Source organism: Penicillium oxalicum, chromosome IV (assembly GCF_001723175.1).
Source record: "Penicillium oxalicum strain HP7-1 chromosome IV, whole genome shotgun sequence".
NCBI lineage: Eukaryota > Fungi > Ascomycota > Eurotiomycetes > Eurotiales > Aspergillaceae > Penicillium > Penicillium oxalicum.
In genome coordinates, this window is record NC_064653.1 from 3,552,100 (window position 1) to 3,576,657 (window position 24,558).

Consider the following 24,558-nt stretch of genomic DNA (forward strand, 5'->3'; position numbering starts at 1 on the left):
GACAGTAAATGCTACAGTTATGATTGATCATGGATGGTCTTGTTTGAATTTCCACGTCAGCATAGATGCTATGGAAGCTTTTGCATTGGACGCCAATACAATGGACCCTTTGACCCTAGATCGTTTCGATCGAAAATAAACCCCGCCACAGGATCAACGCCAAACTCAATGCACCCTGGAGCTTTCGCAGTAATAGGAGACCAATCAAAATATTTTCATCCAAACTTCTGGCCACATGCTACACCTCTCCGTCATGAGTAAAATGACCTCGTAAAGGGGGTCACCTGCCCGACCTCATATCTCATTTGATGAACAGACGCACCATTTCAGGCAATTGAGAGATTGCTACGTACTTTCCTCTGAGGCCAAAACAAAGATGTGATTCCACCATCAAATCTTTAAGCTGTCCGAAAGAAAATCTGATCCTGCGGCTCCCTAAGGAAAAGAGTAAAAATACCATGGAAATGATCCTTGCTTTTCTAGGCGCCTGATGCATCGGGGACTGTACCTTAATGGCATTAAGCTTTGGCGACTGGTAGATCCCACAAAGCCTCAAATTTCATAGACCAACTAACATGAATGCAAAAGGAGGAACTTGGAAACTAGGTATTTGAGTTCCACTGTTAAAAGAGCTACTATGTATTTCGCCCGTGAAATGGTCAAGCAGTACTAGGTAGCATAACACGAGTGCTCAGGGCCGACGGGCATCTTCCACGAGGTATTTCCCCAATCGGAATAGGACATTTTGATCTATGCTTGTCAGCTGAAATGGTCCAAGAGTTACTCACGCCCCTCTGTTCGTTCATCTTCTTCATTGATATTTCGAATTGTCATTTTTGGGGAGGAAATCTACTGTGCATGAGCCCCAGCCCGTGGGCTGGTAGAATATCCGAACAACTTCGTATCAAAGACGTATCGAGGTCAGTAGAGAATGAAAGCACATAATTCTTCACGACAAATCGAGATCCAGTCACAAGGCTGTATCCATAATCCGTAGAGGTGTCAACCCGTACAAGAATCTCGAGTTGGTTTCTTCAATTGCAATTACGACATACAACCGACAAATATTTGGCCATGAATCAAGTATGACAAGTAACCAATCTCGGTTCATTTCACTGACGCTTGATGCTGGCTCCCTTACCAAGGTGGGCTGTCTATTTTGATGTACGGTGAGTGGGAAATCTGAAAGCGACTGTGACCTACTCGCTTCCAGGCTGTCGACGATCACGGCAGCACGGCCCCTTGTCTGCAAGTAGAATGAGGGGCTCATTCTGTTTTGAAGGCAATCACGACCTATCTCGTGCCTGCCATCTGCTGTCCTTCCTTCCTCATTAACTATTTCACGTGAACATCGAGCTATCTGCTATCTCCACATGATCCAAGGTGGTTGTTCTTGACAATCCCTCGCCCATGGCAACCCCCCCTCTTTCATCGTCCACCTTCCAACTTTTTCTTTCTTCATCACAGAGGCTCTTAAACATCACAGCCATTGATCCTTATTACAACAGCCTTCATCACCAGACAAACGAAACAAATCTCTGCTCTCTCAGAATAATCCTCCTGCCCTTTTCTACTTTTTGGCATCAAGCCTCATCACTCACACAACCTACATCATGAGTCCTCTCTTCAGTCTCTCACGCGAGCTTCGCGCTCAAATCATCGAGCATGTGCTCAATGCCACGGCAAGTCCACCGGAATTCCCTCCCAAATCAGACGCCATCATCTATTCCGACATAAAATACAGGGCGTGGGTCGGACACCGCCATGCATACTACAGTCAACGTCCCAGTTCCCTCACCCCAAATTGTCTCCCACTCCTGCTCGTGAACCGTCAGCTGTCAAACGAGACACGAGCTTTGATCACCTCTAGAGCCCCAGACTATGCTCTCGACATCGCCATCGAGGATGAGTGCTTCGTCTATCTGACCTGGTTGTCGGTGCCCTTCCTGTCGGGGCATATCTCAACCCTCACAGTAACGGTCCGACTTTTTGGATCCGTTATCCCTGACCATCTGCTCAAACACCAACTCGGCAGCGATGGTCGCGTGGGGTTCCACTACACCTTGCTCGCAGTGCTGGAACGGTTCGTCCGCTACGGCCCAGTAAGGGAGAAGCGTTGCTTCGGTACAAATGTGGAATTTGAGGACCGAGATCTGTGGATTGAGAGGATAGTCCTAGACTTCCAGTCCCGACCAGCCTTCAATATGTACACCGGGAAGGAGCTCATCTTTCCACCGGCTGACATTGGCTGTTGGAGGTGGCAGGCAAGGCATAGGGGGAACCGAGTCCGGGCAGGGAGTGAGCTCACATACCAGGCTTCCAGCTATAAGTCTCGGCCAGAATGGATGGCTGAGCTACTGGAAAGCTGGGTATACTGGGCCGTCAACAAGTCGGACCGGTTTGCGAAGGAATGGGGGAGCCCTCTATTGGACCATGTCGAGATGCTGGTCATGCTCGTGGAGGGGAACCATTTCGCCGATTACGAAATCATACCGGACCCGTCCAGCTCCGACCCTTCTTCAATTGCTTCCAGCTCCGGCGTTCCTGAGAGCGAGTGAGGCTGCTGTTCATTCCTTGGGGGATCGGGTCACTCATTCCGGAACCTGATCTTTCGAGAAGGACAAATTCATCTGCCCTCATTTTCTTTTACCGAACGTGGTCTCATGCAAGTGCTTGACTTCGTCCCTGTCTGATGGAAAAGATCATATCACGCGCAGAGACTGTACGCCTCGCTACTTTTCCATCGACTGAAACGCTTCTTGTCGTCGAGGTTCTCGCAAAGCGTGGTCGCTCACGTGCTCTCAAGGCTCTCCCGTGTATTCGGGATAATCCGTTCTTATCGTACCTCCCTTCTGTCTCCAAAAAAATAGACATCCATCATCACCGGTCTCCTGTTCCTCGATCCTGCTTCCTTCTGGGTACAGAGCCGATCTCTCCAGTGCAAGGCGGGATTCTCTCCTCAAAAGATGCCATTCTCTGCGCAGGGGTCGATCAGATATTCGGTCTCTGAAACGCTACCTTTGAGAAAAAGAGAAAAAAAAAGGAGAGGGCGAGGTCGGAATGTGAAGGGAGAAGAAGACTGTACATGGCTTTGTCTTGGGTAGGCGTCGCGCTATCCTCTCAATGCCCTGGGGAGCATCATGGGCATGGATCAATGAGGCATTTTCTTTTCACACTTCACACGATAGCACGATGCGGTACAGAGAACGACGAGCCACCCAATGTCTCGGGTGTCGAGATCGCACATGGAGTCTGGCCATCGCGTCTCCGGGTCTTTGTCGGACGGAGAAGCAATCACCACACGCAAATTACGGGGAGGGTTTCCAATTTTCTTCGAGAAATATTCCAAGCCAGTTGTAATATACTTTGTCAGTACCCAGTGATGTTTGACCTGAGGCCTGATTTTCTTTCTAATTGAATCTGAATCCACGACCTTTCTCTACGTCGAAAGAGCAATTGTGTTCGGTCGGCTCGTAGTTACCAGCAGCCCCCCTGTAAGACGTAGCGGGGATACGCTTCCGTCTGTACGGCACTGTCCCTAGACTCCTCCCGACTAACCCTCTTTGGTGTAGAGACTGGAGAGTGAGGCGAGACTCTGGACAAATCTTGATCCCGGGCCTTGCTGCAGGGAGCCATTTTGGCCCGGTCTGCCGGACGTGCTGCCACCTCTCCCGCACTCCTCCAACGGAACACCATGTTGAAGCTACGCTGTTGAATTCAGCGGGCTTTCATCTTGTACAATGCGGACACACGCGCAGATTCCCTGGGGCCTCCATCCAGTTCTCGTCCACAGAGTCGAGAGCTCGACCGTTCGCGCATCACTGGAACATGGGGGTAGCTCGATGCGACCCACCCGGATCTGTTCTCGACGATCGTCCCGTCTCCCAGGATTGTCGTGGTGCACTTCCGGTCGGGGCCACTAGTGGACTAGCGGACTAGTCGCCGCGAATGTGGGGAAAGGGAGGACATGCGGGCATATCGAGTGAGGATGTTGATTGACTCTGCTATGATAAACCAGCATGGACGAGGGTCATTGTACAGAGACAATGCGACCTGTCTGAGATGCAGCTGCGGGTGGTTCAATCGTGGGCTTCAATGTCGATGGGCTGATTCGGTCGGACGGTCGCGTGTGCGCTCATGACATCAGGTGATCGACTGTCGATGATGTACCCATTTAGACGGGTACACGCAACGCAACAGGCCACACACCCTGCCTGCAGTACCACACGGGCGGTTTCACCCTTTCTGAGTCGACGGAGAGTGTGATTTTCTTTTTGGTCCATAATTTCAGACTCTTTCGTTCTTTCTCTCCCTGAGTGGACTTTGCTTTTTAGTTCGGAGCGTCTTGGGTTACTCCAATCCCTTCAACCTCACCAGTTGGATGAGTGACTGAAATAGAGTCCAAGTGGTGGAGACACCAGAAATGCGGGGTGCAGCTCCAGAGTGGTCCCGGACGGGTCTTCCTCTGACGAATGAGCGGCCTCGTATCGCCCCGCTTGGGCTCGCCCGCCTCTCTTCTGATGTCAACGTTTTGCTCGTGTGATCCGAATCTGCCGAACGCATCCAGTGTACAACGAAATGTACTTTCCGGGAGACGCAATGGTATCAATGAGAAAGAGTAGGACCGTTTTGTCAAGAGGCATTGACATGAGGCTCTTGAGAAAAGAGTGCCAGCGAGTCATGTTCAGGAGTAGTCAAATCAGAGCACGCAACGGTCGTCAAAGTTCGTCCCCCAGTGATGGGAACAAGCTCGAGCTTGTTCCCGGCAGGTACCTCAAAGTTCATTCTGATGTACAGACTGGCATCTGGAAGCTTTCATACCCGCAACGAGACTAGAGTAAAGCTCCGGTACATGGCGAGAAGTCTTGTCGTAGTCGACCACAGTACCACGCGACAGCATGTGCACTCTGGTCTCCCCAAGTACTTCTCGCACAGGACTCGGGGACGACTGGAGGTACGTCGAGTGGCTTGGTACATCCCGTATTTGGGTTTATGCTAGATGCGGAATGACATCCATGACTTTGAGCAACCTCATCGCTGACTCGTCTGTTCCCCTCTTTTGTGCAAAGAACCATGTCGGAAGAGGAGGGGTCGTCTGGCAATCGTTTGCTGTGATCTTGATGGCCCTTCTTTCATCGAGATGGCTGATTGCATGGTTCTCATTCCTTCTCTCCGCCTTGATTGGCAAGTCGTGCGTTTCATGGCATTCCCCGGCTGGGTCAACCCATCACCGGTTGATCCTGGGCCTGGTCACCTGCTCGGCTTCCCCTCTCTGCTGCCTTCACTCCATCTGCTCTTTCTTTATCTACCGCCTCTCCCTCTTTTCCATTTCCTCTTCCTCTTCCTTTTTCTTCCTTGTTTCATCCATCACCTGCTGATTGATATCTTCCCCCGGTGTTCACCAAACCTTCACCATTAGTTACTCCAAGTTACTCAATCCACTGCCACCATGACTGTCCCTCTCACCAAGGTTGACTCGGCCATCGCCGGTCTCTCCATACATGATGAAAAGCCCCCTGCCTCAACCGAAGTAAAGGCGTCCAAGAAGGAGAAGGGGCATCGACGGACCTCTTCGGCGGCCGAAGCTGGTGTCTGGCGAATTGAAGACCTTGGTAAGTACGGGATATAAATGAAGTCGGGGGGAGATTTCCCCCGCCCTCCCTGATCTAGAATTAGTTTCTCAGCTTGTGTGTGTATATGCGTATACTAACCGGGGCTCTACACCTGTAGAGGAGAAAAAGATTGAGATCACCCTGCCAATTGAGACACAAAAAACTGGATGGTTAGTAATCCCACCCCAGCCAAGCCCCCCTCCCTCCCCCTACGACTTACTGTTGTTTCCTTCTTGCTTTTCGCTGTCTCCCTGTATACCAAGCGCTCACATCATCTCTCAGGAAACTCAACACATCACCGTCATCTATTGAGGACAAGGACATTCTCAAGATGCTTCTTGTCAACCCACCCGTCAAGCGGATTGATCTGCACTTCCCCCTAGGCCTGGAGGTCACCGCCAGGAACTCCAAAGGTGTCACGATCAAGGATGCTCTAGATGCAATTCACAAGCAATTCAAGAAGAAGGTAAATCCCCTCGTCTCTTTTTGGTTATTTTTGTTGTCTCCATTTTCCTGCAAACCCCCTCCTCTACCATGTTTCCATGACTGACAACCTTGCACAGGCGGACGATGAGCTCGACAAACCCTACCTCGCTGGCTTCGAGTGGGACAAAGACGAGTGCTGGACACGCCTCATCGTCCACCAGACTCACACTAGCACAATCCCCAAGGAACCTAGCAGCAAGAAGTCCAAGAAGAAGAACAAGGACGAGGCATAGATCTGCCTGGCGCATGCTGCTCCTCCCTCTCCGGGTCAAGACCAGACCGGGCGATGCATTATTGTTGGGCCACTGTCACCAATTCCTACTTTTGTCAACCGACCCTTATTTTCTATTCTCTACTTGTTGTCTTGTGGTCCGCCCCCACCGTATTCAAACCCCCTATCTTGTCTCCCGAAAGCCTCTCCCACCAGTTTGTTGGAGGAAGGGTGATGTTTCCTCCGTGTGAAACAGCTTCACTTTCATGAACCACCATATCTCTTTACAAGATCTTCAGTGGTAGCCTCCCAGCAGCACTGCTACACTACGCAGCCATTACCCCGCCCCACCATGTACCCTCTATATGATTCTATCTTTTACCTCGTGACTCGTCTGCTTTACCCATCCGTCCCTTCATGGCCCATCCCGTCTATCGGGTTGGTGGTCCTTTTTGCAAGTTCAATTCTGATCATGGTGGTTCCAGAGCACAGCGTGCCCCGCCAGCCATTGATCATTTCTTTCGTTTGACGAATTTGATTCATCCCAGGAGTCAAAGGGAAAGGGTAGAAAGCGAAGACAATAACACAATTTAATTGATTACTCTGGACGAGTACCTATGTTGATTGATCCATTATCCTCCCTCGATCTCTATAGAAACTTTGTATTCGTATATTCTGGATCATGTCTACCATCATGTAGCCCCTCTTCACATGTATCTACCCTTCTACAGCAACCAGGAAAGCTGAGTTTCCAATGTAAGTTTAAAATTTCAGTTGACACAAAACATCCAAGTGCTCGTCCAAATATATGGAGATGATAAAAATTCGACAAAGGACGATCAAGTTTGGATTGGAAAACAAAATGAATCTGCCCAGTTACAGAACAGAAATTAGGAGATGGTCAAATGACTTGATTTCGGTTTAGCTTTTGGAGTTGCTCTGCTGGGAGATGATGAGAAAGGGGGATGGGGTTTTGATTGGAATGGGACAAAGTACGGGTGATGGATCGGTTGGTAGGTACATGGTGGAAACGCAGATAGAAAGCAGGGCAGGGATGGGGATGGGGATGGGGACGAGGGCGAGAGCGAGGGTAATTAGAAGAAAAAAGAAAAGGAAACATCGTGGTAGCTTGAAAGTTGGATTTATGGGGTAGGGCAGACGTGGGTGTATAAGTGAGAGATGCCATCGAAAATTGACAAAAAGTGGAGGGACGGGGAGAGAGAGAGTATGAACTCTGCCAAGTCTTCTGATGCCAATCAAGATCAATTCACTACCTTCTTTGATCCTCCACCAAACAAAACCAATACAATCTCATCCAACATTGTAAACGCCAAATGCGTATTCAAGGGTCGATTGTTCAAGGTCGCAAACGTTCGTCGCGCAGCAGCTTGGGCATTTGCCCTCCCGACTACATTTCCTGCGAGATCCGGAATCAATGTTGCCAGTACAACCGTCGCCTCAGTCCGACTCTTCATTCGATCCTGCATCGACCGAGCCACAAATTGACGCATGACACCGTTCGGGAAGAGATTGTCCCGGGCGAGATCGATGTAGCGTAGAAGCGAGTCATCCTGAAACAGCGATCGAGCGCTCTCGCGAACTTTACGCTCGATCGTCCCCCCAAGCAATTGATGGAGAACCACAACAACGGCCCGTCCGCGCAGCCAATTGTTGCCACGGTTGAGCTCAAAGACTTCGAGGAAGAGGTCGCAGATGGGTTTGATAAACGGCTCTAGTTCGCGATCTTCAAAGGCGTTGAGCTCAGCCTCGGCTTCGGCCGAGGTCACTGCGTCTTCGGTGGCAAGAGCTGGATCGTGCGTGGTGGCGCTGGCGCTGGGGTTGGTAAAGGCGCCGGTGACGCTGGCTTGGGCGGTTGCCGCTGAAATGAGATTCTGTCCGGCGGTGGACAGCTGGTCGAGAACGCCAAAATTGCCCAGAAAATCGTCCATGCCGTCGGCAACAGAGTTGTAGATTCGAGTGACAAGGTCTTTGGTCTCACCCTCACCGCTGCGAGCAGTGGACTCTTCCCGGGGAATGATGGCCTGCTGGGAAAGAAAGGCGCGCAAGTCGCGGCTGCGGCACACCTCTGGTAAAAGGAGAAGCTTCTGCAAGTATGACTCGAGAGCGATACGTCGCTTTTGAAGGAATTCCTTTTGCAGTTTCATGACCACTCGACGGCGGGGAAATTCGAGATGTCGCACGGACGGATAGCTCATGCGCAATTTCTGGTGCAACTCATGAAATTCACTATATCGACGAGCAACTCCCCATGACGCTGCAGGCATTTGTTCACCGGCGTTCCGTTTTACCTCGATGACATCTGCGAGAGGAATATTAGCTGCAAGGAAATTCCAAAAAGTCGCGCTATACTCATAGTAAGTAAAGGGGAAACCTTACACATTGCAAACTCCCGGCCGTCGTCCTCGTCCTTTCCAACCACAATTGATTTAATGCTGACCGTGGAACGGCCATACAGACTGTTGTCGCTTTCTTGGACAATGTATTGCTGGCGTTGCATCTCTTTCCGATGAATCTCACGCTGGATGCTCGCCTTGGATTTGCGCAAAATCCGCAATTCCGCAGTGTTGTTGGTCAGCTCGGCTTTGCGGGTCAATGCTTCGACGACTGAGTCTTGAGCTGTGAGCTTGTCAATGTCGGCCGTCAGGACTTCAATGGCCTCTGTGAGACCAAGATCACCAGGCGCAGCTTTGTGAATCTCATCTGCGGGATCCGTCTCGTCATTGTCAGGAGGCTCCTCGTACTCATCCTCAATGAATTTCTGCTGATCGGGGAACAAGTCATCCTCAAAAACACCACGTCGAGACTTGTGATCAACCAATCCCAGCGATGCGAGGCTTTTTCTGGCCTTTTCCGCGGATCCATTCTTATCCATACGGGCACCCTCAGATGGAGACTGCGCATCCATCTCAGGATTTTCGGAGCCGAAGAGCGATGATGTTGAGCCGCCGTCACTGCTTCTCAAGTCGCTGTTTCGTAAGTCGTCAATTCTGCCGTTCTTTGGTTCGTTCGTAATTATGTCGTTCAATGCTGCTCCCATGGTCTCCAGGACCTTATTCTGGGTAGCGTCAGTATCACCATTCAGCGAGTCTTTACCCAGACTGGCAGTAGACATGGCGAGCTGGTCGATATCGTAATCGTCATCAAATAAAGGTGCAGATCGTTCAGAATCAATTGATCGTCTTCGAAGGTCGTCATCATCAAATAGTTTGCCCATCCCACGTACGTCGCTCGAGGATACTGCAGCCCGGCGGAGATCCCTCGGCGGCTTGCTTCCGGGCTGCGAGCTGGTTCGGACAAGGAGCTGAGGAAGAGGCCGTCTCTCGGGCGTGTCAAAAGTCACGGTGGATGGAGACTGGGGGGCTGCCAGGGGCTGAGAAGTCGAGGCTTCGTCTGAAGCTAGATACTTCCAATAAAGATCGGATTTTTTGAACTTGGGATAGTATGTGCTCTCAAGCTCCTCCAAAACCGCCGACTGCGTGGTCAATACTACCATTCGCGCTTTGCGGTACTGCTCGGCAGTTGCTCGCTTGCCAGCACTGAGGAAATTCTTGACCGTCCGGCGAGATTCCTCGGAGACTTTCAACTCGGCTTTGTTGAGATAAGTGGCACTCAGTAGCGCCAGGTCATTGCGGTCGGCCGCAGTCCATGTCGCTGACTCTGAGGAGGCATCTTCCCCAAAGTCATCCTCTAAAGGATTGCGAAATCCGTCCACCACGATCCAATACTGCACAAGAGACATGAGGCCTTGGCGGTCCATGAACTCCATAAAGTATGAGAGGCCAGAGGCGTTGTGCATCACGTCCACCAGGGACGTGTCGGAAGGGGTGGGAGCGCTGCTGCGACGGGTGTGTGTGGCCGCTGCCGGGGGCATTGAGACTGTTGTTTCTCCGTGGGTGGAGAGCTTGGCTACCTTTTGGTCGAGGACGCGTTTTCCAGTCTCCAACCGCCGAAGGTACACCTGGTCTTGGCCCTCTACCATACTCTCCCGCTTCAACTGGCTCGCTACCAGAGCTCGAAATCGGCGCGCATCAGAGAGGTTATTGCAGCGTCTGATTGCCCGGACAAATCTCTCAAACGCACGTTCGCTGTCATTGGGCGAAAGCTTCGGAAAGGATTGGGTCCGTTTGGATCGCGGCGCAGGCGAAGCATGTTCGTCCAGTGCTGCCCGTAGCCTCCGTACAGTTTTCCGATCTTGTAGTGCAGTCCTCCCAAAGGCCTCCATCAGCTGATTCCACGTGTCAGGGTCAGCGATGGCGTTCACGATTGGCAATAGAATCGCGCAGGCAATGATCTCCCTGATCAAGACAGAAACGATCCGGCTGTTGAGGACGCTCTTGGGGAAGAGCTGCGGAAGTAATCCTACAGCAACCTTGCGCAAATATTCCTGTTGCACAGCTTTTGGATCCGAGGCCGAGAGGCCAACCGCAGGATGCACCCGACCCTCACGAAACTTTTTCGCAATCGCCAAATCGAGCTCTTCTGATTCGGTGACATTGCGATTCAGATTCTTCCCACGCACTGAGCGCTCCGCAATGTCGAATTCCCGTACATGTGTGGTCAGAATCGGAAAGATCCGTGACACAATGAGCGAGATAAAGTCCTCTGCGAGCAACCGATCTCTCAGGTTCCCTAGCGCTACACGCGTCAATCGATCAACGTCATTGGCAAATGTAGGATTCGGTGTGATATTGTGATACCACGAGGTCACGAATTGTCGATTCACAAGCGTCAAGAGATCGTCAATGGCTTCTGACACGACGAAGGATTGCGGGTACAGAGGTTTCGGGCGATACCGAGCGAGCTTGCGAGCATTTAAGCCTTCTTTTCGCCAGAGATCGGTTTTGAGAAAGGCGATGGGCGCCCTGTTGGGACTTCTAACAATCTCATCTCTGTTCCGGCTCGTCAAAACAACTAGACCGAGGAATCCACTGGCGGCCAGGACGGCCCCCAGCACCAGCGCGTATCCGAGATATCGAAGGATCGGTAGCCAGCGTACGACCAAGCCCCAGGCAATGAAGCTACCAATGCCCGCTATCACTAACTCACGACGTTGAAGGACCATTCTCCCCGAGCAAATCTTAGAGCTCCAGGTCGCATGTCGATCACCCGACGAAGCCCGAAAACGAAAAGCTCCTGAGCAAGCAGGGAGTCCTCGGTTCGGAGGCGACTGTTTACTGGTCAAGTTCCGGACCTTTTGTGTGGAAGACCAGCTTCAGTGCTTTGCGCACGATGTTGAAGGTCTCAAAGATAATCGTTGCCGCCGGGCGAAGCTATCGACTAACTACCCACACGGTTCGGTGATTCGAACGGGTCCACGAACAGCCCACATGGAGATCCCGTGACTATGCGGAGATCCACCGCAGGTCGGTTGGGACGTCATCGTGTTTACTTAAGCTGCTTTCAGCTGCCGGCGGGGAGCCAGCGAACCATTCGACTCCATCGTATCCCCTCTTCTTCCTTTTTCAACCATCTGTTCTTCTCACACAACCCGATATTTGCGTCATGGCCAGTCTCGCAGATTTTGTCGATTTCTCCCCCAGGTCATTGACCTGTACGTGCAGCTCCAAGATCGCCTCAACGAGAGTGCCTCCGCAATTTGCATGTGATTACAGCTAACTCTTCCATAGTGGCCGCGGCATCGATTGCCTTTAATCCAATTTTCTGGAAGTAAGCTTGCCAGCTGTCGTTGGGCAGGAAAAGTTTTCTTAGTCGTTTCAGAACTCACTAGCTGACTTTTATTGTTCTCATGCAGTGTTGTTGCTCGTGCAGGTCAGTCACACTCGGCTGCTTGCTTGTCGGTTTGCTAACGGCAGCTTGCCTCATAGAGTACAGCAACCACATCTTGACGCGAATCTTCGGTGGCCCCTATCGAGGATGCTACGCGCTAGCTGTCACTATCTTTTCGTTGGGTATCCTCCGGGACCACCTTTATCAGGTCGCTCTGGATGAGCAACCTTTCTACGCACCAGTGCATCAGCCGCTCGTGGGCAGTGCTTTGTTTGCAGTTGGTTCCGTTTTGGTATTGTCGAGCATGTGGGCTCTAGGCGTCACAGGAACCTACCTTGGCGACTACTTTGGCATTTTGATGGATGCTCCCGTGACCGGTTTTCCTTTCAACGTTACTGGCTCGCCGATGTACTGGGGCAGCACACTGAACTTCCTTGGCGTTGCTCTGTACAGGGGCAAAGTCGCCGGTCTCCTCCTAACGGCTCAAGTGTTTGCGCTCTACTGGTTTGCCCTGAAGTGGGAAGAGTATGTACCAAGTCATGTCTGGGGACCGGTAGTTTCGTTGACTGACCTTTTCCCCTAGTCCTTTCACTGCCGAAATCTACGCCAAGCGTGAGCGAGAGCGCGCTAAGAAAGCCGGCGGCAAGAGGCAGTAAGCTTATCGGGGGGGGGTTCTGGGGTAATTCCAAATCACCCATCTGCTCGTCTTTTCTGCTCAGCCAGCGAGGGATGGGTGAGCTTACACACCCAGTTGCACCAGCTCCCGACTCGGATCATCTTCTTGCGAAGCCGCACAAGCCCCGGCCTCGTGCTTGTGACGCAGGCAAGATGCCTCTTGGATCAATCTCCAACAACATTTGAAGAGTAGACGCAAACCCTCCATCTTGGCCCCACTCGGATCGCAACTGGATCTCTGGGGCGAGTATAGCAGAATCGTCTACCAGACTCTCCCAATGCGACCGTTAAAAGAAATCACACTTCCACCCAATGCGCCTAGCTACACACCATTTACACGAGCGATTCTCAGACACTGTGCATTGCTTAATATGACTGTAAATATGCGCGAAGCTACTGTTACCACTGACCATTTTGAAATCACAACAATTGCTCAGGGTTTGCTCCTTCGAGAATCAACCATTCATTTTTGTCCACCTTAGTTTGCTCCTCTAGGCTGCCTTTTTCATTCACTTTCCACAAGCGCATCTGGTTTTCTTCAAGGGTATCAGTACGAGTCTGGCTCCAAACATCCGATGGTTAACATGTTCTTCCAGAGCTGCGACAGACATGACCCCTGTCTGGCAGTGGGAGCCTCGCATCTTGATCTCGAGTCAATATCAGCAGGACTTTAAGTATGCCCAGCTCCTTTCTGTGTTTTATCTCGTGTCCAGCACTGTCTTCCGTTCTCATGGCAAAGCTCGCAGAATCCAGCCCTATTCGGAAAATAAGCAGTCGGCGGAAGCTTAGGCTCTTCAGTCCCGGTCAGACATGATTGGCGCCGCTACAACGGGCATAGCCGTCCCACCGCAATACGAGAGTGGAGGGCTGATCGACATGGTTTCTGCAACGTCGTGGACACTTCAGACCCCTGAGGGATCGATCCACCAAACTCAATCAAGAATGGTCTATGAACACGAGGCAATGAATGCACGTCGGAGGACCACATGGTCGCATGGTTGAGCGGGGGCAATGCGTGCATTGGTGTACGCTTCCTCCAAATTCCACCTTGACGAAAGGATCCTCTTGGAGCGTGCAGAAACTCGTGGCTGTATTTTCCCGATTAGGTTGCGACTCGCGAGAAAAGCGCTTCCCATTTACTTCTCGTCATTTTGATGTGGCAATCTCCTTCGCTCGTCGATGGAACCACCTGGTGGGACATCTGAATCTGGGGCGATTATGTGGCAGACACTGTAAACCGATCTTCTTAGCCCACTTTCCCAAAGTGGAAGCTGTGCTGACCCTTGCTGCTGTCTACTTTGGCTTCGGCCGTGAGGGACTTTTCGTATATCTGCGTCCGAGATAAGTCGCTGTGAAGTGTCACTTAGAATCATTGGTACTGTTTTTCCTCGGCAAAAGTGGTGCCGTCGTGATCCCTGTCTGTGAGAATCCAAGCTTTTCACCTTCGCATATTGGGGCCAAAACTGACCGACCCACTTGGTTTTCTGCGTTGCATGATATTCGACGACGAGTCGAGTAATATCCTGCGATGGCGGCGAGAATGACCGACATGAACTTGTCCAATCAAGCAGAATGGAGCCTTTTTCAGTTAGATCGCATGCATACATACACTTGACGAAGTTGGCTATCTATGGCTTCTTCCAAAAGCATGCTTTAGCTTCTATCTCATCTCAGCAAGAAAGAGAGGTATAAAGACACAGACAACGACCCTCGTCAATCGTTCTCCAGAGCCCAAGCCTTCAGTTCAATCAAATCGACCTTTCATTCTTCATTACTCTACACATCTCACACGTCTCTTCCACCCCTTTCAAGTCTCAATTACTATACAAAATGCAGTTGTCTGTTTTCGCCCTCTCCGCCGCTTTGGCTCTCCCCTTGGCCAATGCCTATCCCGTCAAGACCGATGGTCTGCACTGTCGCTCCGGGCCCGGGACCAGCTACAGCATCGTCAAGACCTACAACACGGGCACTGACCTGACCATCACCTGTCAGACACCAGGCCCCGTCATCAATGGCGATGAGCTGTGGGACAAGACCTCCGACGGCTGCTACGTGAGCGACTACTACGTCAAGACCGGCACCAGCGGCTACGTTGCTCCCCACTGCGGTTCCAGCTCCGGTGGAAACTTGCCCGGCTTGAGCGCGACTCAGTCCCAGCATGCTCGCGATATCATCGCTGAGGCCAAGCGCGAAGGTCTAGGTCTGCAGGGCTGCTCTGCGGGTATTGCCACTGCTCTGGTTGAGGTATACAAACACACCAGCTCCCCCCTCTTCAAATATTCCAGATCCCCTACATTTAGCTTGCCTCCTACTCATTCAACCTGCTATCAAATGTTCCTACTGACTCATTTCTGCCTAGTCGAGCATCTTGATCTACGCCAACAATGCTGTTCCGGCGTCCCTGAACTACCCCCACGATGCTGTGGGCTCAGACCACGACAGCATTGGCATTTTCCAGCAACGCGCCATGTACTATCCCAACATTGCCGCGGACATGGATGCCGCCAAGTCTGCTGCTCAGTTCTTCCAGAAGATGAAGAGTATCAGTGGATGGCAGACGATGGCGATTGGTACCTTGTGCCAGAAAGTACAGGTTTCGGCTTACCCTGATCGCTATGCTGCCCGTGCTGCTGATGCTCAGAACATTTGCAAGGCCGGTGGTATCTAAGTTGCTGCCCCGTAACATCGATGTCTATGATGTCTTTAGCATCTAGTATTTAGTATCTAGAATTTTGCATCTAGAGCAATGTCCGATGATTCCAGTCAGATATACCTCTTTGTGAGGGAATGGATTTCCTACCGTTTTTTTTTGCATCTCTACGCGTTGTATCCACCACAAGACCTTACTGTCTACTTCTCCTATTCAGTTGCAAATGATTGAAATCTCGAATGAGATATGAGAAAAGCAACACCCCAGTCTTTCCTATCCTACGAGACTGGACAATATGGATTCACGTATAGGATGGGAAAAGATAGGGAAGAGCCAGAAGGCTACCTAATCGAGAAGGAAAGTAAAGCTTGGTAGGAGAAAACCAGGTAGAACCTACCTACTAACTCATCAGCTACCTGCTCCAGAATTAATAGGTTACTACTAAAAAGGAGTGACATCTGAAACTTACAAATCCTTTTTCAGAAACGACCGATGGAAGAGAAAAGAGTCGTCAAATTATGGAGGGAAATACTTCCTCCTCAATGCACGCCTATCCGTATTACAAAACTATCAAGAGAAATGTTCTAGAAATGAAGAGAATGAAATTCGGCACTACTCAGTACAGGGCGATCCGATCCATGAGAAATACCTTGGGAGACGCAATAGACCTTGAGATAAAAATTTGTAGAAACGAGGATAGACAAGTTTCCCGGCATTTATTTGGCTTACATGTGTCAATCCATTTCACAACAGAGGAAAATAAAGCACCGACCAACTCCACGCTATGAGAAATACGCACTTGCAAGAGACACACCCACACCCACACACACATAAACACACAGTGACTGCGCACATGATATACTGGGAAAAAAAGAATTGTAGGCTTTCCACCCCAAGACTTTTCTTTTCGACTGCAATCTCACTCATTCAACAATCCCGCAGTTCAAATCGAGATGCAGCATATATCGGGCAATCTGAGATACCAGATGAAGGTGGCCCGTTTCCTTTCTTCGATTCTCATGTAGACACTATATTCTTATTGTCGTCGTCCACGCCCTCGCTTGGCTGTGGTCCGACTCTCATCAACCGTCTCGACCTCATCTTCGTCAGTGCCCTTTTTGAGGTCTTCGCCCTCGGCAAGACCCCATTTCTCACGGTCGTACCAATCCTCGCCGTCGCTCATCTCACCAACGTGGCCTTCGGCTTTGCACCATTCTACCACGTCGGCTTTCATGTGGCTGGCTCGAAGCAGGCATTCGAGCATATGCTCAAAGCCTCGAACGGTCTCTTCCTGTTTTTGGATATATGACCATAGCAAACGTCGCGTGTCCTCGGCTTCGTTCGGAGGAAGCCCAAAGTTTGAATCGGGCCGGACGGTCTCTGGGATCATGAACAGAGGGTGAGGCGCATTTTGCACGTGGAATGAGTCGTTCGAGAACGTGGGAGACTGGGCGTCTTCGGAGGGGTTGTTCGCATTGGCTTGCGCTCGGGTTGTCATCCGTCGCGGTGGCTCTGGTGAGGATCCCTCGTGCGTTTCTGCATCATCTTCGTCTGCGTCGGTGTCGTGTTCTGCGTGCGCGTGAGACTCCCCATTGGTCCTGACACCGTTACTTGCCCCCGTCGGTTGTCCATCTTCAGCGTCTCCGTTTCGCGCATTCGACCCGTCGTTGCCATGTTCAGCTCCCTCCTCCGACGGGTGCTGGGGGAGGTCTTTCACCCCGGCATCGGTTTCCTCGGATTTGAATTGTGTGACCGTTTCATGAGAGTGGCCATTACTCGCTGTGGGTGGCACGGTTACCGTTGAATCTTCGCCCATCTCCACGTCACCCGATTCGTCTTGAAGCTTGTCTGCGTATCCGCCCTCCGAGTGTTGACCGTTGGCCTCCAAGCTGGCCGCACGCGATGCAAGCGCATCCTGCCTTTGATAATTTGCTGACAGGATTCTATGGTCATCTCTTAGTTGGGATTCAAAGATGTGACGATCATCGGGCGTCTCGACGACCCCGCAAGGCATCCAAGTTCCATCGCCAAGGAATCGCCGATGTAGATTTCTCGCTCTCCACAAGAGAGCCTTCTCTTGTCTGAGCTTCTCTTCGACTGCATTCGTCATTTGCTCAAGAGCTGGCGAAGTATATGCGTGAGATAGTGAAGGATGAACCGGTAATTCGGAGGGGTGTTTCAAAGGGCACAAGAGCGCTGTAACAGACAGAGAGATTGAAAAGGTCAGCCATCAGTCAATCAAAGCCAACAAATTTTGTCACACCCATTGAGCGCTTCGAATCAGAACATACTCTCTAACGCAATCCCAGAGAACGGATTGTCCTCTGCCGCTGCCGCATCGGCCTCGGAATCCTCATCCTCTTCGTCAAGTTCTTCCCCCTCGGAATCATAGCGAAGGGGATTTCGGCGCAAGATGTGGCGCGTATAGCCAGCGTGCTCAACCTTCTACATAGTGAAAATTACCCCGATTGTCAGTCTGAATTCCGTTCCCCACTTGGTTACCAGACAGACTGAAGCGACAGCCCCGCCATGCCCGGTGACGCAACGACGCACCTCTTTATAAAATTCCGCGGCATTGACATATCCTAATGCGCCTTCACGAACGTACTTTGCGTTGGCCCGCATTTTGTTGCCGCGATTTGTCGGCTGTGTGATAGCGTCGTCCGGTCCTGAGTCTACAACAAGTTGATCGCAAGTCAGATCATATAGAAAATGTCTGGATGATCAGGGTCTCATATAGAGGAAATCTAGGCTTACCATCGCGTTCTCTGCGGAGAGCCCGCTTCATGCCCACGATCGTGTCGGCAATCAGCGCTGCTTGAGTCGCCATGGCCAAGGGTCTGCGACAGTGTCCGTCGGTTGGGTTACAGTGGAAGTCGTGCGTCAAGGGGAAAATATGCCCAACACGGCTAGGATTGTGGCAATATAGGACTCTGTGGAAACATGAAACGAAAGTATGAGCAAGATAATCAACGATGCTGAAGTAGAATGACCGACGACGTGACAAAAGCTCGCGGCGACACAGCTGTGCCGGCCGATCGCCGCTAGCCGCCTTCGGATCGATAGTGATAAGACACGCCACGTGATGTTATCAGCTTCGAAGAGGTACTTTGCGGGACACTGCCAAGAAGCATGTATGCATAACTGCAAATTCCTACTAATGGGATGGCGTCGATAAGATGAATTTTGGCATTGACATCATCTGGCTTGGGGTTCACTCATGCCATTCACACCTCGTGAGGTTGGAAAGTGGTTCTCTAGATTACATCATGAATGTATGTCATGTATACAACAATGAGCACTCGAGTACACATTCAATCGCGGCACTAGTAGTAGTAGAGTAGGTATAGACACATGGGTCGTTGCTGTGATCTAGTCATCAGCATCTATCCAAACCAAAATTCCCTTCTTGTCAGAACGCATTTCGCCCGTTGGCAGCACACGTAAAGTCTTGTTGAAGTACGTGTCAACAACAACCAACTGCGGCTGAATCCAAAGACCACGCTTTGCGGGCAAAATAGTATATCGGACCGTGTGTCGCGACAACGGCACTAACTGAACAACAGTTGTTTTGGGTCCACTGAAGGCGAACTGCTCACTAGCTTCCATGATCAAGTTGAAAGTCAAGAAGTGGGTTGATGGGTTCTCGAGCGTATAGTCCAGGTGAAGCAAGCCCGGCAAAGAAGTGGACGCGGATGCTGAGGCGAGAACTCGTGGCTCGCCCATGGCTGCAACAAAGCGAGGCACTTCTAGAATGGTAGTGGTGGAGAAGTTAGACTCAGAGTCGGAAGACCCGTCAGTCTCGTCAGACTGGCGGTGCCAGGTGATATCCAAAGCAACGTTAAGCGCTGCCGGCCGGCGGTCGCCGAGAGAGATTTTCTGCATGTTGAGGAAGAAGTTCGATTCCCGCAGCTCTTCGGAATTGATCTGCGGTGCTTCTGGACTAACCAAAACCTCCGATTCAATGGTGGATACGGCCCCGCCAGTGAGGGTGAGGAGTCGAAGGGACATTTCTTCAATGACTAAAGCCTCTTGGGCGAATGAGACTAGCTTCGAATTGAGGCACCATCTCTGTACCAGCCCGCCAGGTACAGTTGAGGGATCGTCGCAGATCAGTGAATCGTCGACGGAGAAAAAGTCCGGCCAGGGAGCCGGGTGGACACATGGTTTGAATTCATAATTTGCCTCAAATGGGCGGACGAAGGAAATTTCCGCATTGACCGTCTTCATGATCGGAGTTTGAATATCAGACACGAGATGGTATTCGGCGGAAATTTCCAAGACATAATTCGCGGCATCGTGAGTATCGGCGAGCACAACGACAAACTCTTTGCGAGATGCACGTTCCATGACACCAATGCTCTCCCTGAGGAAGTGAGATGACCCCTCGGTCGGGGAGCTAGCTCCAGACTCTGTCGAGCCTGAGCTCCCATCGAGCCATTGCAGTTTGGCTGACGATTCAGGGCTTCCGAATAGTCTAATCTCGACGGAGACGCTGGCACTCTCGTCCTCTTCGTTTTGAAGGTCAAGTTTCAGAACGACGCGCTCATTGGTGTAGTAAGTCGCTTTCAGGTTTGGTAGCGAAATGCGAATTTTTGGTGGCTTTGGCATAATTTTGCATCTCGTCGTGTCGCGATCCTTGCCAACCCGTCGCCGAGAGGGTCCCTTTTTGGTTTCTTGCCACCAATAGGCCTTTTGAGTGAGATGATTGGTGACAACGTAAGCCAGATCAAAGTGTTCTTCGTCAATGAGCATGGTAATCGAAGCGATTTGAGCCTCTCCTGCTTCGCGAGGGATGCAAGTCAGATTATACACCTTGGTTTGCGATGGCCCTATCGTGAGATCCGCATCGCCAACCAGGGTAGCCAGCCCCGCTGTAGGGGATTGCACTTCCCCGGCTGGGGTTGTTTCCCGGAGTGAGGATGAAAATATGCAGCAGGGGGAGGTAGTATCGGGCTCTAGCTCAGAAGCAGACTGAAGCTTCAGGGGCCGTAGGCAGCCCTCAAAAACAAGTTTCACTTCTGACAGTCGTATGGGCGCCGATGTGGGTTGGGCGCAAGAGGAGATGATGAGCTGGGCTTGCAGTGGCTCGCCCACATTGCCCTCCGGCTTTTCGAATACAATAGAAGCCGTCACTAGTGAACATCGTCAGTGTCCAAAGTCCAGAATGCAAGTCTCCCAGGGGGGGTTGCTTACGACTCGTCATAACATCCTCGGCACGAAGCACCACCGATGGCTTTGGCTTCTCGTTGGAGATATTTTCGAGGCTCTTATGGATGTTATACTGCCATGCCGGTCGAGATGCGAACACTGGGAAGACAAAGGCGTCAGATCCAGAGTGAATAACAGCTCAAACTCACTTCTCTTACCTTTGTTGGCCAATTCCCAATCCACTCGCAGAACGGTCTCGACCTTTTGCGATCGAGCGGCACTTTCTCGTAGTGCCCACCCAAAGCTTGCCATAAGCGACCACCAACCTGACTTGCGCCAGCTGAGAGTCAACCACAGTGGTTCAAGAGTCTCGAATGCCTTCAACCATGAGCCACCACGCATATATTCATGAGCAATGTCCAGACTTAATCTCTCGACTTGCCTCGTCTGATCGCGCTTCGAGAATTCCCTGACGGCGGCTTTCAAGGCACTGAGGATAATCTCGGAGTGGTTGGTCCCACCTTCTCCTGATTGCGGGTATTCACAATGTGTCTCGGGCACCAAGTAGGTGTCGTATAGATAGGACTTGTTCGCAAGTTGAGAAGCTGGTGATTGTCCGGGAGGCAACCGGTCTTCGGCCGGGATCTGCATAGCCAGGACTCTTCGTGTCATGCTGTGTTTCGCTGATCGATACAGCCAGTATCCTTCGTGGTGCAAGTGTTCCCACGGATTGATCCGTTCGCCCACAGGAATCGACTTTTCCGGGGGCAGGAAGATCAGAGGCGAGAGCGTCGCCTCGCCCGGTCCTACCGGAGGGGACAGGTAGACTTGTCCTTGGCGTATGAGCTCTGCCATCACCATCGACCACCGGGCCTCCCACGCTTCCCAGCCATAATTCTTGCTGCCCTTGCCCCGGCGGTTGACAATATCCTGGGTTCGAATCCTGTGGTCCACCCAGAATCGAACTGCAGCGGTCGTCTGGCCTGTCCAAAAGTAACAGCGTATGATCCGAATGGCGAGCGCATCCCCCAGGAGGCGTGCCTCGTTGAATCGCGGGTCCCACCCCGCAATCGTCTCAAAGACCTCTTGTCCAAAGAGGGTCTCATATGCACTTTCGTAATTTCGACAGGCAGCGTCCATTTCCTGGCGAAATTCGGCAAGAATACCGAGCTTGAACTCGTATCGCACGTTCCATCCTTGCAAAGACAATGTTTGGGACGTTCCGGTCGTTGGCGGAGCCGTTGGAGGGGGAATTGTACTACGATTACGCTTTCGGCGAGCGTGTTTGGACAAATCTCGGTAGTACTCCACGACGGAAGGTTGTAGCAACGAGAAAAGTGATTGCACAAAATCCCGTAGCTCTGCTGTTGTTGCATCTGGTGGAATGACAAAGATCGATTTCTGATCCAGATTTGTGGCCCGTCGGATTCCAGCTACACGATCATCAATCTCCCCCTCATATCCTCCGTCTCCATCCTCCGACACCAAGACCACAAGAAAACGAGTCTTGAACCCAGACGCTGTCCATTCGTTTTTCAGGCTGTTGATCTCGATCTTCAGCTGATTATCGCGTAGAGAATTCATATTGGGATCGAGCGAGAAGGGGAAGAAGTTCAATGTCGCCGCTGGAACCAGGCCCTGATGCTTAGTGACCCATAATGGCGAGAGGAGGCCATCGGGAAAGGTGGGAGACCCCGGTGACAAGGGAGAGATTGGCGAATGGAGGACGTATGGAGTCGGTGATGAGGATTTACTCGAATCAGCCGTGGGGCTTGCGGGTGGACTCTTCTGGGGAGGGTTGGCTTTTCGTGGAGGAAGCTTATATGTCTGAAGAGGGTAGAGAAAAGATAGAATTGATCAGCATCATTGTGCATGCGATACTGGTCGTACCGGCGCATTCACAGCCTCTTGAATAGCTTGGAAGAAGAGCCACCTACCCGACCGCAACTCTTGATGTGAAATGCCAGGCGAGATGATGATGGACTTCCCCCCAAAGGGGACTCTGCTTTCCACGGTCTTTGAGAGCCATCTTCGGCGAGCAGCGCTCTCCGCAATTCCTCCGCAACAGCCCCGCTCAATGGAGGAAAGTCTGAGAGTATCCTGGTTCCGTTCTCTTCCAGGAGGGGATATCCTTCCGAGGTGATTGAATTGTCTTCCAGATCTGCCTCCAGTCCTGAAAGCAGGACCAGAGGTAGATTGTGGCTCACGTAGTCTCGCGGATAGGCGTCCATGCTGGACAATTGGATTACCGCGTGGATCGGTCACCGCATCGCGAGTTGGTATAGATGGTCGCGAGGAGTTTGGGGAGCTTTCGGGTGAAAGAGAACTCCCAGTTGTCGGTTGAGCCTCTGTCACACAATGCTATCAAAATGCTTCCCGTGCAGAAACCCGAACGAAAGGGAGCTTCTCAGCGCTATTGCGAATCGCGATGCGGGTCAACCTGCCATTCATCTGGTGTCTGGCGGCCAGTTGTGTCGTTTACTGCCAGAGGATTTACCAGGCGGTCAGCCCCGACCAGGCGGAATGCATGACCCTGATGCGCAATCAACGGTCTCCGTAGATCACGGGAACGGACACATGTTGAACCGGTCGCGCGTCAAGCTTGTAGACTCGAAATCCGCAGCGACCCTTCTGTGATAGTCCTCATTTCACTATGTGTAAAAACACCAGAGCTCTCACAGCTCGACCTGAGCCCATCCGTGTGTTCAACAACCCTGCTCCACTTGAGTGGCATGTAATCAGGTAGATATGGAAACCTCTTCCCGTCTCTAAATATATCCAAGTTTCGAGCTCCCTCTATGTGGATGGAGAACCACCCATCTTCATCCAGGTGCCCTCTACATTTCACCAGCATGATGTCATCGGAACATGGAAAATTAGCCCATTTGAAGAGGCCGCCGTTTCTACCGTAGCACACTTCAAACTCCAGATGGTGTCAATTCATCCCGAACAGTTACAGTGCTGGTCATACATTGTGGGACACCCGGAAGCTGAGGCACTTGAGACTCACATGAGGAGTGCGTACCCTATGTGGAAAGTAAATACAGGATACATGGAGTGTTCCGTGATGGGGATACTGTCGCAACTCGAGTAGGTCGCACGGTGTTGATGAACCCTGAATTCGGTAAATGCTGCAAGGTAGTTGACTGTTTTGCTCCTCCGAGATCACTTGGTCCATTCGACACGCGGCTGACTACGGACTCCCGTCAGGGCTCAATGATGGGATGTCAAGATGGAGAAAGCGCTCTGACTTGGACTGGATCTGACCAATCATACCCTGACCTGATATGGTGGACCTCGATAGAAGGTTCCGATTGCGTGCACTGCATTCTGTGACCATCTCGAAGTGTAAGATGATTCGGAGCTTAGATCGACTGTCTTGAAGCTACCTCTGCCATGAATTCACCCTCGTCCCAATTAATGAGAAGGAGCAATACTGTACACTTGTAGATGCCATGTGCAGAGAAATGCTGCAATCCAGGCGGCAGTGGCCCCTCCAATCTCCTCAAATTGAGACTGCCGATCTAGTTCCATTGATCCCAGTGGAGTCTGTTCTGCTGAATCCGATGATCACTGACACATCAGGCCCATACCTACCCTAGCGTGCACTGACAATGAAAGAAACTGGAGAGATGTGCTTTGCAGACAAATGATATACGGGCAGAGTTGTGAGTCCAATGCTCGCAAGGCCCATCGTCTGTAAACATCAGGTCTACCAATCAGACACGAATTCTCCATCCAAGCTCTGTACTGTAAGTACCTCTTGACTCTCCATGTATGAGAGTCCGTCCCCTCATGCTCGAGGACGGGGCCACCAGCGGTGAGCTAACCATCTTCGGTTAAACTCGACCAACCAAGATTTTCCGGATTCCACCAGGAACGGGTTCCTTTCCACCAATTCTTCCATCCCACCAGACCTCATCCACCTAGTCAGATCCAAATCTGTATGTTGGGCTTCTCGGCTGTCTCCATCTTTTTAATTCCAAATCATATCCCAGGTAGCATGACTGGAAAGGTTCGCCTCA

The 24,558-nt window shown here is 51.4% G+C and overlaps 7 protein-coding genes across 7 annotated transcripts; 4 read left to right on the forward strand and 3 right to left on the reverse strand.

Moving 5' to 3' along the window:
* Positions 1 to 1,613: 1,613 nt before the first annotated feature.
* POX_d05965 (uncharacterized protein) lies at positions 1,614 to 2,558 on the forward strand (the record flags this gene model as incomplete). Its single annotated transcript, XM_050114795.1, has 1 exon — positions 1,614 to 2,558. One exon carries the CDS (start codon positions 1,614 to 1,616, stop codon positions 2,556 to 2,558), a length of 945 nt encoding a protein of 314 aa, XP_049969746.1.
* Positions 2,559 to 5,449: 2,891 nt separating this feature from the next.
* On the forward strand, positions 5,450 to 6,331 carry POX_d05966 (uncharacterized protein; the record flags this gene model as incomplete). Its single annotated transcript, XM_050114796.1, has 4 exons — positions 5,450 to 5,612; positions 5,731 to 5,782; positions 5,895 to 6,078; positions 6,176 to 6,331. The coding sequence occupies 4 exons, from the start codon at positions 5,450 to 5,452 to the stop codon at positions 6,329 to 6,331; spliced, it is 555 nt and encodes a 184-aa protein (XP_049969747.1).
* A 1,240-nt stretch (positions 6,332 to 7,571) lies between these two features.
* On the reverse strand, positions 7,572 to 11,392 carry POX_d05967 (uncharacterized protein; the record flags this gene model as incomplete). The annotated part of the gene is made up of 2 exons (XM_050114797.1): positions 7,572 to 8,629; positions 8,707 to 11,392. 2 exons carry the CDS (start codon positions 11,390 to 11,392, stop codon positions 7,572 to 7,574), a joined length of 3,744 nt encoding a protein of 1,247 aa, XP_049969748.1.
* A 440-nt stretch (positions 11,393 to 11,832) lies between these two features.
* Positions 11,833 to 12,918, forward strand: POX_d05968 (Phosphatidyl-N-methylethanolamine N-methyltransferase; the record flags this gene model as incomplete). The annotated part of the gene is made up of 6 exons (XM_050114798.1): positions 11,833 to 11,881; positions 11,958 to 11,997; positions 12,083 to 12,099; positions 12,156 to 12,582; positions 12,641 to 12,709; positions 12,777 to 12,918. 6 exons carry the CDS (start codon positions 11,833 to 11,835, stop codon positions 12,916 to 12,918), a joined length of 744 nt encoding a protein of 247 aa, XP_049969749.1.
* A 1,644-nt stretch (positions 12,919 to 14,562) lies between these two features.
* Positions 14,563 to 15,400, forward strand: POX_d05969 (uncharacterized protein; the record flags this gene model as incomplete). The annotated part of the gene is made up of 2 exons (XM_050114799.1): positions 14,563 to 14,976; positions 15,092 to 15,400. 2 exons carry the CDS (start codon positions 14,563 to 14,565, stop codon positions 15,398 to 15,400), a joined length of 723 nt encoding a protein of 240 aa, XP_049969750.1.
* Positions 15,401 to 16,418: 1,018 nt separating this feature from the next.
* On the reverse strand, positions 16,419 to 18,212 carry POX_d05970 (uncharacterized protein; the record flags this gene model as incomplete). The annotated part of the gene is made up of 4 exons (XM_050114800.1): positions 16,419 to 17,578; positions 17,674 to 17,827; positions 17,936 to 18,057; positions 18,140 to 18,212. 4 exons carry the CDS (start codon positions 18,210 to 18,212, stop codon positions 16,419 to 16,421), a joined length of 1,509 nt encoding a protein of 502 aa, XP_049969751.1.
* A 542-nt stretch (positions 18,213 to 18,754) lies between these two features.
* POX_d05971 (uncharacterized protein) lies at positions 18,755 to 22,764 on the reverse strand (the record flags this gene model as incomplete). The annotated part of the gene is made up of 4 exons (XM_050114801.1): positions 18,755 to 20,517; positions 20,579 to 20,692; positions 20,752 to 22,360; positions 22,471 to 22,764. The coding sequence occupies 4 exons, from the start codon at positions 22,762 to 22,764 to the stop codon at positions 18,755 to 18,757; spliced, it is 3,780 nt and encodes a 1,259-aa protein (XP_049969752.1).
* Positions 22,765 to 24,558: the final 1,794 nt, after the last annotated feature.